Source organism: Pan paniscus, chromosome 9 (genome assembly GCF_029289425.2).
Source record: "Pan paniscus chromosome 9, NHGRI_mPanPan1-v2.0_pri, whole genome shotgun sequence".
NCBI classification, from domain to species: domain Eukaryota; kingdom Metazoa; phylum Chordata; class Mammalia; order Primates; family Hominidae; genus Pan; species Pan paniscus.
This window is the reverse complement of record NC_073258.2, coordinates 10,064,072-10,076,958: the sequence shown is the minus strand read 5'-3', so window position 1 is coordinate 10,076,958 and position 12,887 is coordinate 10,064,072. Positions and strand designations below refer to the sequence as shown.

The 12,887-nt window shown below is 50.8% G+C and overlaps 1 protein-coding gene across 11 annotated transcripts; it reads left to right on the top strand.

Annotated features, from left to right (window-relative positions):
* The first annotated feature begins 312 nt into the window (after positions 1-312).
* On the top strand, positions 313-10,961 carry LOC100978149 (NADH-cytochrome b5 reductase 2). 11 transcript variants are annotated; one of them, XR_004664989.3, is made up of 10 exons: positions 313-1,861; positions 3,185-3,328; positions 3,565-3,637; positions 6,360-6,466; positions 6,757-6,886; positions 7,529-7,612; positions 8,255-8,340; positions 9,520-9,619; positions 10,126-10,238; positions 10,519-10,653. XR_004664989.3 is itself a non-coding variant. In XM_014346681.5 (9 exons), the coding sequence occupies exons 1-9, from the start codon at positions 1,748-1,750 to the stop codon at positions 10,689-10,691; spliced, it is 1,011 nt and encodes a 336-aa protein (XP_014202167.1). In that variant the 5' UTR covers positions 354-1,747; the 3' UTR covers positions 10,692-10,961. The 11 variants fall into 11 exon arrangements, 10 of the variants coding, with proteins under 10 accessions (XP_014202167.1, XP_034787967.3, XP_008970718.1 ...); XM_014346681.5 differs by lacking the exon at positions 10,126-10,238 and having other exon boundaries at positions 354-1,861; positions 10,519-10,961; XM_034932076.3 differs by lacking the exon at positions 10,126-10,238 and having other exon boundaries at positions 1,820-2,359; positions 10,519-10,961.
* The last annotated feature ends 1,926 nt before the right edge of the window (positions 10,962-12,887 follow it).

The following is a 12,887-nucleotide window of genomic DNA, read 5'->3' as shown; positions in this document are numbered from 1 at the left end:
GGCTGAAACTCCATGATTGATACAAGAGTAGGTTACAGTTCACTATGTACGAAGAAACTTTTAGGGTGAAACTAAAATATTAAGGAGGCAGCTTTAAGTTAAACTTAACAGATTATAATATGTACATGTACTTAAGTTGGGGGATCACAGCAGGCATCTCCAAGGGAGTGATATCTGACCTGAGATCTAAAGAATGTATAAGAATGAAAGACATAAACACTTGTTGTAAACTACTGTAACTAAAACAGTGTAGTATTGCGACAAGGTTGGGCAGCTAGATAATGTAAGAGAAATGGGAGGCCGGAGCTAGACTCACACACCTATGAAAACTGATATAGGCCAGGGGTAGCAGGTCAGTTGCAGGTCAGTGGCCAGATGTGAGCAATTCAATAAATGTTACTGAAAAAAACACATTAGCCACATGGAAAAATGAAATTGTATCCCTGCCTCACATCCTACACAGAAATCAATTCCAAGTGGTTGAAAAACTTAAATGTGAAAGGAAAATCTTTAAATCTTGTTGGGGAAAATATAGAATATCTTTAAGGGCTTGGGTAGAAATACACAAGTCACAAAAATCACTAACCATAACGGCAAAAAAATTGAAGATTGGTATATTTGGTTACACTGCAATTCAAATTTCTATTCATCAGACTACACCACAAAAAAGTGGGACAGAAAAGAAAGAAAGAAAAAAGAAAGAATAAGTTACAAATTACGAGAAAACATTTCTAATTCATGTAACTGGCAAAGAAGGGATATCTAAAACATATAAAACCCCTAAAAATCAGTAAGAAAAAGACAACAGAAAAATGAGCAAAAATTATGAGCAGGCATTTTTTTTTTCTGAAAAGGAAACTCCATGGGAAATAAATATATGAAAGGTGCTCAAACTTATTAGCAGTTATTAGGTAATGCAAATTGGATTCCTGATACATCATTTTACACTTATCGCATTGTCAAAAATTAAAATATCTGACTCTAATAACCAAGCACCTGCAGGTAAATCAAAAGTAAAGGCATTTGATTAAGTCAAAGAGAGAAAATTAAGTTTGTTTATTCATTCACACAGCAAGAATTTTTGAGCCTGTGGTGGTGTGTGTCTTGGGGAGAAGGGTTGGTAAAGTTGTTATGGGTTATTGTTTTCACCCTGATTCTTATGTTGAAGCCCTAACCCCCAGTACCTAAGGATATGACCTTATTTGAAGGTAGAGCCTTTACATAGGTAATCAAGTTAAAACAAGGTCATTAGGATGGACCCTAATTGAATATGACTGGTGTCTTCATAAAAGGGGAAATTTGGACACAGGGACACACATAGAGGGATGAAAATGTGAAGACATAGGAAGAAGATGCCCCTTCTCCTAGCCCCTCTCCTACATACCTAGGAGAGGCACGGAACAGATCCTTCCCTCACAGCCCTCAGAAGGAACCCACTCTGCCCACACCTTGATTTTGGACTTCCAGCCCCCAGACCTGTGAGACAATAAATTTGTGTTGTTTAAGCCGCTCAGTCTGTGGCACTTGGTTACAGCAGCCCTAGCAGAGTCAAACAGGTGGGGATCTGCTTCTGGGCTTCTCTGTTTCACACAGGTCCTGAGGCAAGAATTTGCCTTTGCCTGTAATCAAGGGCGAGCCGGGCAGCCAAGGTTCCGAAACGCACCGTGAAGACCCTCTAACTGTGCCTACTATTCTGCTTCCCTCCGATCGGCGCGGGGCTCTCGTCCTTCCTCTCTCCAACCAGCGAATGAATGAACGCAGCAGCGCTCTGAGTAAATGTCTTCAACTCGGCGACGCCCCTGCTTCGGCCCCACCCCGCAAACACCCGCCCCGGACCAGGCCCAGAGTAGGCGCCCATGAGGTATGTTGAATGAATATATTCCCGCGCTCTTTGCAGCTGCCTGAATTCTTCCTTCACCAGCATCCCCCTCCGCCCGGTCACCCAGACGGCCTTCTCCAGCCTTGCCGAGTGTAAGTAAGCTGAGGGGCGCTCAGTGTGGCAGCTCTGCGTGTGCAGGGAAGGGGCCAGGATGCAGAGGGGCCGCGCGGGAGCGAGGACGCCACGGCTCAGCGCCCCGCCAGCCTCACGATCGAGCGCTGCCCTGGGGGCAGGGCTGACGCAGAGCCAGCGGCTCGTGAGTGACAGCCCCCCGACCACGGCCCTTCTCGGGGAGCGGGCCAGCCGCCGGGGTCCCAGCCTGCGGGGTCCGCCCGCGCTTCTGTCCTCCCGGGCGTGCGTGTCCGGGTCTCGGCCGGTTCCCCGTCGGCGACGCCACGAGTCTGCGGGCCCGCGCGGGGGAGCCGCGCACCGGCCCCCGGCCAACCCCAGTTCGACGACATGTTGGGCGTCTCACTCCGGGTGGGTTCCGCATCGGGGTGTATTTATGGAGCATTTAAGAAATATCTCCGTCGGGACGGCCGGAAGGAAAGAGGCCAGAGGCGCGGAGGCCGGCTAGAGCCGGGAACGAACGTCCGACCGGGAGGTTGGGAGCCGGAGCGGGAGGCGGGGGAGAGGTCGTGGGCGGGACCGCGAAGGGCGGGGAGCGGGGCGGGCCGGCTCGGATTCCGGAAGGCGGAGACTCCAGTGACCCGGCGGGAGGAGAGGCAACTTTCCCCGTCAGGCTTGAGTTGGGAGAGGAGCAGGGCGGCCTTGTAGGGTAGGGACAGATGCGGGGAGGCTCCCGAGTCTCTGGCAGTTGAGTGCCCAGGCCCCCTTCGCCCTGTCCAGGAGACTGTTGGGGAGTCCCCAGGCCCTAAGTCACGGGGCACCTCTTAGAGCTACGCACCCTAGTTCTGTCTTTAGGGACTGGGCCCCTCATTCCTGATTGTGTGTTAGGGGTAATGTCCTCCCCCTTCACCTCAAGGAAGGGACTTCCAGTGTATGAACCTTTGGCTGTAGCCAGGAGGGGCCTAGTGACCTGAGCACCCCAGGCCATGTGCGCTGCCTGCTCCAGGGGCCTGAAACATCCTTCCTGTGTGACCTGCAGCTGACCCCTCCCTACCCTCTGGTCCACCACAGGCTCTCCCAGCCGCCTTCTGTGTCACTACCGTTCTGTTTGCCTATTTCCTGCAGGCAGAGCTCAGCTCCTGTGCCTTTGGTGTGGGGAGGGTGTGCTGCGCCTGAGAGCTGCCCTGTCCAGGGCGGGCAAGACCTGAGGTGCTCTGCTCACATTGTGTCTGCCAGGACCCGTCCCTGCTCCTGACCATCACCGTCATTGGGGTCACTGTGCTCGTGATGGTCCTGAAGAGCATGAACTCCAGGAGGAGAGAGCCAATCACCTTACAGGACCCTGAAGCCAAGTACCCGCTGCCCTTGATTGAGAAAGAGGTAATGGGTCAGCCCTGTGGGTGGAAGGTAGTAAGTGGATGATGGCTGGGATGGCAGGGCATCCAGACAGTCATCTCATGGCCTCCAGTTCACTCCCCGCCGCCGTGTGTGTGTGTGTGTGTGTGTGTGTGTGTGTGCTGGAATAGCGCCAAACGGACCTCCTTTCCCAGGCATCTCAGCTGCCCAGCAAGGCTTCTAGAAAGCTGACAGAACCTGCCTATGTTTTGTTTTATTAGAAAATCAGCCACAACACCCGGAGGTTCCGCTTTGGACTGCCTTCGCCGGACCATGTCTTAGGGCTTCCTGTAGGTGAGCCGGGCTTGGGTCATCACCAGGACTGGGGCCTCTGGGGGCTAGGCCCTCCTCTCTTAACAGAAACACAGGTTTCCCACGTCCTGAGGTGTGGAAGATGCCCTCTTGCTCCTCCTGAGCCTGTGAGCTCAGGGAGATAGGGGGATGGATGTGGGACAGAAAATTTCTTTTCTTCATTATTCCAATTGGGCTGACACGAGAGTGGTACCTCAGTGAGCATTGAAAAGAACTGAACCTAGAGCCAAAAGGCCTAAAATCTCATGGAAGGCTCCTTGCTGGGGAACTTACGGGAAGTCCTTCAATCTCTCTGAGCCTCAGTCTATGAAGTGGGATTTCCCAGGCCTGCCTGTCTACCTCACTTGGGTTGTTGTGAAAGTAGAGTGACTGATGGATACGAAAATTCAGAAACTACAAAGTATTGTGCACCTGGGAGGGATGGGAGGAACCAGTGGTTGGGGAAAGGCCCAGAATGTGCGGGTAGGCAGGAATGAGTCAGGTGTGCCCTGCCCCCAAGGTCACTTAGATTCTCTGCAGGGGCCTCAGACCCACATAAGGAGGGACCAGCCCTAGGAGTTGCAGATTCCAGCCTTAGGAGTCCTAGAGTTGAGTTATCCCATTTCTAATCTGTAACACCACTAGATAGCTGAGTCAGTCTTAGTGCAGTAGAAAACTGCTAGAATAAGGGATTCAGAGCAGCTTTGTATAATCTGCTAGTGCTGCTTGCCTGCCTGGTGGATCCTACTCCGTGGCCTATTTGTCTTATATGCACAGGACAAAACCTTGACCTCAGCTCTATCAGGTGGTGAGATTATACTCTAACCAGCTGGCTGGGCCCCTGAGCCTCCTTGCTGTTCCCTCACTCCATCTCTATGCACGAGAGCTCAGTGTTGTGCGTGCCGTCTCCCAGCTCCCTGCTCGGCCTGTCAGGCAGGTCCTGTTGGCAGGAAGCCTAAAAGAATGAAAAACTTTGAGATAGAGAATTGCTTAGAAACTGCCTTGACCCACTATCTCCTCAGCCTTGGCCTAGGCCGTGCAAAGTTAGTGGGACAAGGTAATGTAGAGGCCTCTGGGAGAGTCTAATATGAGGCCTCAGTTCGCTGCTTCGTCCCAGCCCAGTGGAAGTGAAGCAAGTTACAGATGGGGCTTGAAGGACCAGCCAGGGAGCCCCATTTGCTCTGGGGACACCCTCAGGCCAGGCCTAGGTGGCTGCATATGAAAGAGCCTTTCCAGGTTTCCAGTTTCAGGTTCTCAGAAGGAAGCTAGGTGTCTCAGACGCTTATTCCTGTGTATCCCTGGTGCCCAGAGGGACCATGACCAGAGTCATTGAGCCTGTTCTGAGCCCAGAGTGTTGGCACCTCAAAGACTTGGCTCATCCCCTTGAATCAGCTTCAGGGACCAACCCCTCTAGTGCCTACTCTGCCTGCTTTTTTCTCCTCCTGCCTCCTCCTCCTCCCTGCACCTTAGGTCTTGGTTTCTATCCATATCTCTGTTCCATCTTCCTTGTCTCTTGACTAATTTCCTGTATGTAGTCCACTCAGTTTCTGAGCGAGTAGAAACTGAGGGAGTAGAAACTGACTACATACAGGAAGTTAGTCAAGGGTTAGGGTTACAAAACTTTCTCTTGCCTCTAGCTCTTAGTATCTCTTGATTGCGCTCCTGTCCCTGCCACTAATTGCCTTAGTAATTTGAGTCTCACATTTTGGATCCAACAGGTCGTAGCTGCCCAGTGTGTCATCTGACAGTGGGATGTAGTCATGATCCATAGGTCTCTGGCCACACCTGGTTTATTGAATTCTACCGAGGAAGGGCAGAGTTACACGGTTTAAAACTTCACTGCTACTCCTCACAAGGCCATAGGCCAGGAAGACATGATATTGTTGTTTCATTTGCTCCATGGGTACCCAAATCCTAGGGCCCTGTAGTATCTGTGAGCCCAGGCCTGCTCTGTGCCTAGTACCAGGATACAGATGGAGTAGTTGTAATTTATTCACAGATCTCAGTGATACATCCAGTTTAGGAAGAAATGAGTTTGTGAAGGCCACATATTTTTCTTGAATAGACAAATATTCCTTTCTGTAATTTCTTTTTTTTTTTTTTTTGAGACAGGGTCTCATTCTGTCGTCCAGGTTGGAATGCAGTGGCACAGTCTCAGCTCACTGCAGCCTCAACCTCCTGGGCTCAGGTGATGCTCCCACCTCAGCCTCCCAAGTAGCTGAGACTATGGGTGTGCACCACCACACCTGGCTAATTTTTTGTATTTTTTTGTAGAGATGGGGTTTCGCCATCTTGCCCAGGCTGGTCTCGAACTCCTGAGTTCAAGCAATCCACCCGCCTCTGGGCTGGGATTACAGGCGTGAGCTACCATGTCTGACCCCTTTCTGTAATTTTTAATACTCACTCTCCAACTTTAGTGATCTTTTCCTGCTCCAAAAAGCAGTTGCACTAAGATCACAGGTGGGCAGACATATCACCCCCATTTTACAGATGAAGAGACCAAAACCCAGAGAGGTGAAGTGACTTGCCTAGGGTAGCACAGGGAGGCAGGGCAGGCCTAGGATCCGGGCATCCCATATTTGGGCTCCTTCCCTGCTCTCTTCTTCCCACCCCTCTTAACATTGTGCCCCAGTATTTGCTCCCTTCATTGAAGCTCAGTCCTTTATTCCTGGGCCTTATTTAAGCTAAATGTGCTTTGACTCAGTGCTCGATGCCTTTTCTATAGGTAACTATGTCCAGCTCTTGGCGAAAATTGACAATGAATTGGTGGTCAGGGCTTACACCCCTGTCTCCAGTGATGATGACAGAGGCTTTGTGGACCTAATTATAAAGGTAAATAGTGCCCACCATATCTGGCTAGCTCGTGCTTCCAAGCCTATGGAGGGTGGTGGGGTGGAGGGGCAGTGCTTTTTCTCTGAGGGCACATATGCCCTAGACAGGGCTTTCCAGCAGTGAAGCTACAGTTAACCTTGTGGCAGCTGCATCTTCAGGGATTGCGTACAGCAATTGAGAGAGGAGAACAGTTTCTCTGCAAAGCTGCCAGCAGTAAATGCATTTTCTAGTTGTGCGTGGCTGTGGCATTGTGTCTGGGAATGTGAAAGCAGTGCTGCCTTGCTTTTCAGATCTACTTCAAAAATGTACACCCCCAATATCCTGAAGGTGGGAAGATGACTCAGTATTTGGAGAACATGAAAATCGGGGAGACCATCTTTTTTCGAGGGCCAAAGGGACGCTTGTTTTACCATGGGCCAGGTACTGGAGGGGTTAATACTGGGCTCCCAGCTGGGAGGAAGATTCCTGCAATGGTTCCATTGTTCTCGTACACTCCTCAGATTTGAGTCACATGGGGTTGTCCTTAGTCTTCATTCATTCACACACAATGCATAATGATCACACTTGTTACACATTCACACACCCACTTGATGAGGTTGTAAGCTTTTGTAAGGTAGGGGAATGACTTGGTGTTTCCTCGTCATTGTATCAAAATCTCCAGCACAATGCCTGATACATAAATGGTGCCTGCTAATACTGAAAAATGGATGGATGGAGTCCATGCTCCTTTGTTTACTCACACAGCCATTATTTACTCACTGGTTCACCTCCGTGAGTGAGAATGCTCTTTGAGTCTCTGTGTTAACTTCAGCTTGCCCCTCTTTTTCCTCAGAACAGAAGGCCCGGCGATTCCCCGAGCAAGCCCAGGCTCTATTCCCACTTTGTGCACTGGAGCACCAGGGCTAGCTGAGGAGACTGCCCTGGCCTGCTTCTCCAGCTTAAAATGGTGCAGACAGTCCCTTAGCTGGACGTGCCTCCTGGGAGTGCTAAGGAATGTCAGTGATCTTTTGCAGTCTCTTAGGCAAGAACTGCAGAGGTCATAAGCATTCTCTGTGTTTCCAGGGAATCTTGGAATCAGACCAGACCAGACGAGTGAGCCTAAAAAAAAACTGGCCGATCACCTGGGAATGATTGCTGGGGGCACAGGTAAGAGGCTTCTAGGGGCTCCATCCAGAGAGTGAGCCCTGAGACCATTCTGACTTGGAAGTCATTTGATCTTCGAAGGGACAACATGAGAGATTTCGCCTCCAGCTGTAGAAGGTGGGAACGATGAACCAGTGACAGGTCTTGAAACTGACCCTGTGTACCCTGCTTCCCCTAACCAATATGGTGGCTGCTCAGGAGCCTTGTGGGGACCTCTCAGGTCAGGCTGGGGGGCAAGCTGGGCAGGCCCACCCGTGCTGTCCCAGGAGCTCCTAGATCCAGTTCAAGCCTGACTCTCCCCATCCCTTGAAAATGACGGCCTGAAGAAAGAGAGCAGTCTTTGAAGGAGACATACAATGTGCCAGGCACTGTAATAGGCATTCTTAAAACGATCACATTTACCCGTCATTAATTGTTTAGAGTGTTCTTTCCATCTTGCCATATGAAAATGAGAAAGACAACCTGACTTACTGTTGCATTAGAAAGGAAAACCAAAATGTAGGGCTGTTTCCTGCTTTGAGTTTTGGGGACAGAAGTGAGAAAAGGATAACTTGGGCCGGGGGAAGGTATGAAGCTTGCTGCAGGTCAGGGACTGTGGGCTTCAGAGACAGGGAGAAAGCTGGCTGCTCGCTCACTGTGTTCCAGGCATCACACCCATGTTGCAGCTCATTCGCCACATCACCAAGGACCCCAGTGACATGACCAGGATGTCCCTCATCTTTGCCAACCAGGTCAGTTCCTGCTGAGCTTGCAGTGGTAGGATGGAATGTTTGCTGAGCTGGGCTCTTGTTTTCATTTCTCCTGCATTGACTGAGCTCATGCTGCTTGGGTGCCTGCGTCTGTGGGAGGGCTTAGTGGGATCAACAGGGCTGCTGGCAGCTGGAGAAGCTGAGTCCAGGCCTGCTTTTTGCATGTATTTAACTCTTTTGTGTCTCCTCAGCCAGCCCTAAGCACTAAGCATTCCTTTTTTCCTTAAGATGTACTGCTGTATTTTTGCTAAGTGTAAAATCACAGATGTCCTCAGTGGACACTTCAGAAAATACAGAATATAAATATTTACTTATTTTTTAAATCTTTTTTCTATATATGTTATATATTTGTAATTTATATATGCTTTTTTTTTCACTCAGCATTACCACAACAGGCATTTTCTTCTCTTTAAGATGCTTTATAAATATTTTCATCATAGTTTTTATCAAGTTGCACTATAATTTACTAACTTCTACATTCAGGCTGTTTTCAGTTATAAATAATATGGTGATGAATAATTGTGCCTACGCTTGATTACTTTTAGACTATTTTCTAAAACAGAATCCCAGAAGTGGAATGACTGGGATGAGAATCATGAAGAGTTTTAAGATCCAGGTCTTCTGTGCAGTTATCTTTGAGGCTGTGACAGGTTATTTTTGGCTTTGGTTCCCTTTCCCCCAAATGGGGCTCCAGACTGTTTTCCTCTCCTTCACATATCCAGTGCTGTTCTATCAATCACGGGACTTTCTGAGCCCATTACATTTCTTCCAGAAGATCCTGGGCCTGCACTGAGCTTGTTCCAGTTAGGTTTGCTGTGCTAGAGCTCAGTGTAGATGTAGGAGGCAGGGCTGGAGCTCCGAGTGAAGCCATCCTGGCCAGCGCTTGGCTAAGGTCCTTCTAGTTGGAGGCAGTCACTGCAGCTCCATGGGAACCTACATCCCATGGAGGTTCTTCATCCACATGGAGGAACTTCATCCACAAAACAAAGGGTTTGATCTTCAGGAGCAGCAGCAGAACTCTTGTTTGCTGTGGGAGTTGGCAGCGAGCACTCCAGCTGGAGTGGTGGCAGCTTTGGCCAGGAGTATGCTGACCAGTGTAGTCAGTCCAGGGAACAACAGGATGGCCCTGGAGGGGCTTTTTCAGTGTTGCTTCTTTTCTAGACAGAGGAGGATATCTTGGTCAGAAAAGAGCTTGAAGAAATTGCCAGGACTCACCCAGACCAGTTCGACCTGTGGTACACCCTGGACAGGCCTCCCATTGGTACGATATCCAGTGCCCTCACTCACCATGGGTCAGCACCAACCCTTGACCACTTTGAGGACTGGTCTCTGTCTCTTTGTTTTGGTTTTGTAGGACCCGATGTGGGGGTGAAGCCTTGGGCTCTGGCTCCAGATGGGAAATGTGAGAAATTGAGGGAGAGAGGATTTGGGATGGCCTGCTTTTAAGGGCAATCGAGAGCAGGTGTCTAATACATCAGCAGCACCTCACACACTGCACTGAACATCAAAAGGGACACTGCCCCTGTCCACTCTGAACACCCACCCACTCCACAGCCATCACATACACATCTAATATGGGCACTGACCCCTTCACCACTCACCCTTCTGCTTACGGCCACCACACCCCTTACCACCCACCTCACCTGGACATGCTGAGCCCCCAGACAGCTGCTGCAGCCCAGACAGCATCCCAGCAACCACTGTGCACAGAGCACCCCACAGGCGCGCCTCTCACACTGCTCCCGGCTGTACCTGCTTGTCATACAGGTCCCTGGTCGGCAGAGGGCGCTACCCTACTGAGCAATTCTGCGCAGTTCCACTAACACCAGGCCACACCCTGCCGGACAACTCCAGCTGGCTGTATTGATTCACACACCTCGGTATACCTCGTTGTGTTCTCCTTCCTCGTCAATGCTGACAGCTGACAGACAGCAGCAGGGCTTCAGGGTCCCCGCAGTGAGCCTGGGACCTGGGATGACTGCTGCAGAGGGCTGTTTACTAGTTCTGAGGCTTTTTGCAGGGAGCAGTAGTACAGACTTCTAAGCCTTTGTAGAGCAGCTTGTCACCTCCTCCCTGGCTGAGGGTGGGTGTGCAGGCGGCCTGGGATCAGGAACTCCACCTGGCATCCCTCAGCTTGCTCCTGCATCTCCTTCATTTCAGGCTGGAAGTACAGCTCAGGCTTCGTTACTGCCAACATGATCAAGGAGCACCTTCCTCCTCCAGGGAAGTCCACGCTCATCCTGGTGTGTGGCCCGCCACCGCTGATCCAGACGGCGGCTCACCCTAACCTGGAGAAGCTGGGTTATACCCAGGACATGATTTTCACCTACTAACACCTCCATGTGCTCAGCAAATCTGCATGTCCCTTTTCATCTGTTTCAGAGTAAGTTCAATTTCACCACCTTAAACTGGGATGTTTTCAAAAGTGCCTTGCCATGTACCTTCGCGCACACACTGGTTCTCCTCTTTTGGGTGTGGGCCTAACAAAAAGGGCTCAAGGGGCTGGAGACTGGCTGCTGGGGCCTCCTTGCTTGGAGGCTGGAAAGAGCTCCATTTCAGTATCTTTCTCCGTGGTTTTGTGAAATAAACTCAAGTACAAAGCACATAGCCCATGAAGTGTGGCTCTGTGGGGGACTTGCTAGGCAGTCAGGAGGCCGTGGCCTGGCCTGTGAGTTGGCTTCTGCATGCCCATGGGGGTCAGAACTGGCAAGTGTCGGGGCAGTTCCTGAAAAACTCCAAGTGGGGTCACATCAACTCTCAAGAATCTCTCCATGGCACTAGGGGTCATGGTAGGAGTGGTTACACACAGAAACTTCTCAACTTTCAAGGTCAGGTTCCAGAAACTGCCTTAAATCCTTTGTATCATGAAACCCAAATGAGGGTCTGTCGGGGTGGGAGGTAGGGACAGCCAACCTCACCCATCCCCCTGTTCAGTGTCTCCTTGGGGATCCTTCACTGCTTTCAAGGGAGACCCCACTCTGGCCACCCCCATCTCTCCAGGACACACTCCAGGGCCTGGCTCCCAAGGCCCTTCTTGATTTGGCTCCTGCCGACTTTATCAGATTTTTCTTTCCCTGGGCCCCCAACTCCGACCCCATTCTCTCACCTACTGGTTCTCAACTGAGGGTGATTTTGCTGCTCAGGGAACAGATAACAAAGTCCAAAGACATGTTGGTTGTCAGCTACAGAAGGGGTGCATCTACCCTCTATTAGCACTTAGAGGGTAAAGACCAAGGATGCTGCTAAACATCTTAAAACCCACAGGAGAGCCTCCATCACAGAGTATTACGCAGCCCAAAGTGACAGCAGCACAGAGGCCAGGAAACCCTGCTCTAGCCTACCAACTTTTGGCAATCCCTAGGTTGTGCTGGGCTGTTTCAAGTCTGTCTACCTGGAATGCCCTTCCTCTCCGGCATACCTGGGAAAATATGATTCATGTTTCCAAATTCAAGTGTCACCTCTTCCATGGAACCTATTCAGACTCCTTCCCCAAACCCCCATTAAAAATGACAACATGCGAGGGAGGAGCCAAGATGGCCGAATAGGAACAGCTCCGGTCTACAGCTCCCAGCGTGAGCGACACAGAAGACGGTGATTTCTGCATTTCCATCTGAGGTACCGGGTTCATCTCACTAGGGAGTGCCAGACAGTGGGCGCAGGTCAGTGGGTGCGCACACCGTGTGTGAGCCGAAGCAGGGCGAGGCATTGCCTCACTTGGGAAGTGCAAGGGGTCAGGGAGTTCCCTTTCTGAGTCAAAGAAAGGGGTGACAGACGCACCTGGAAAATCGGGTCACTCCCACCAGAATACTGCGCTTTTCCAACTGGCTTAAAAAACGGCACACCATGAGATTATATCCCGCACCTGGCTCGGAGGGTCCTACGCCCACTGAGTCTCGCTGATACCTAGCACAGCACTCTGAGATCAAACTGCAAGGCGGCAGCGAGGCTGGGGGAGGGGCGCCCGCCATTACCCAGGCTTGCTTAGGTAAACAAAGCAGCTGGGAAGCTCCAACTGGGTGGAGCCCACCACAGCTCAAGGAGGCCTGCCTGCCTCTGTAGGCTCCACCTCTGGGGGCAGGGAACAGACAAACAAAAAGATAGCAGTAACTTCTGCAGACTTAAATGTCCCTGTCTGACAGCTTTGAAGAGAGCAGTGGTTCTCCCAGCACGCAGCTGGAGATCTCAGAACGGGCAGACTGCCTCCTCAAGTGGGTCCCTGACCACTGACCCCCGAGCAGCCTAACTGGGAGGCACCCCCCAGCAGGGGCACACTGACACCTCACACGGCAGGGTATTCCAACAGACCTGCAGCTGAGGGTCCTGTCTGTTAGAAGGAAAACTAACAAACAGAAAGGACATCCACACCAAAAACCCATCTGTACATCACCATCATCAAAGACCAAAAGTAGATAAAACCACAAAGATGGGGAAAAAACAGAACAGAAAAACTGGAAACTCTAAAAAGCAGAGCGCCTCTCCTCCTCCAAAGGAATGCAGTTCCTCACCAGCAACAGAACAAAGCTGGATGA

What these genes read in the sequence shown, in the direction of transcription:
- LOC100978149 (XM_014346681.5), top strand. Translation starts at nt 1,748, where the DNA reads ATGAATGAACGCAGCAGCGCTCTGAGTAAATGTCTTCAACTCGGCGAC. An exon ending in TGCCCTTGATTGAGAAAGAG is followed by an intron (nt 3,329 to 3,564) that starts GTAATGGGTCAG and finishes TTGTTTTATTAG; the next exon opens with AAAATCAGCCACAACACCCG. An exon ending in TTGTGGACCTAATTATAAAG is followed by an intron (nt 6,467 to 6,756) that starts GTAAATAGTGCC and finishes CTTGCTTTTCAG; the next exon opens with ATCTACTTCAAAAATGTACA.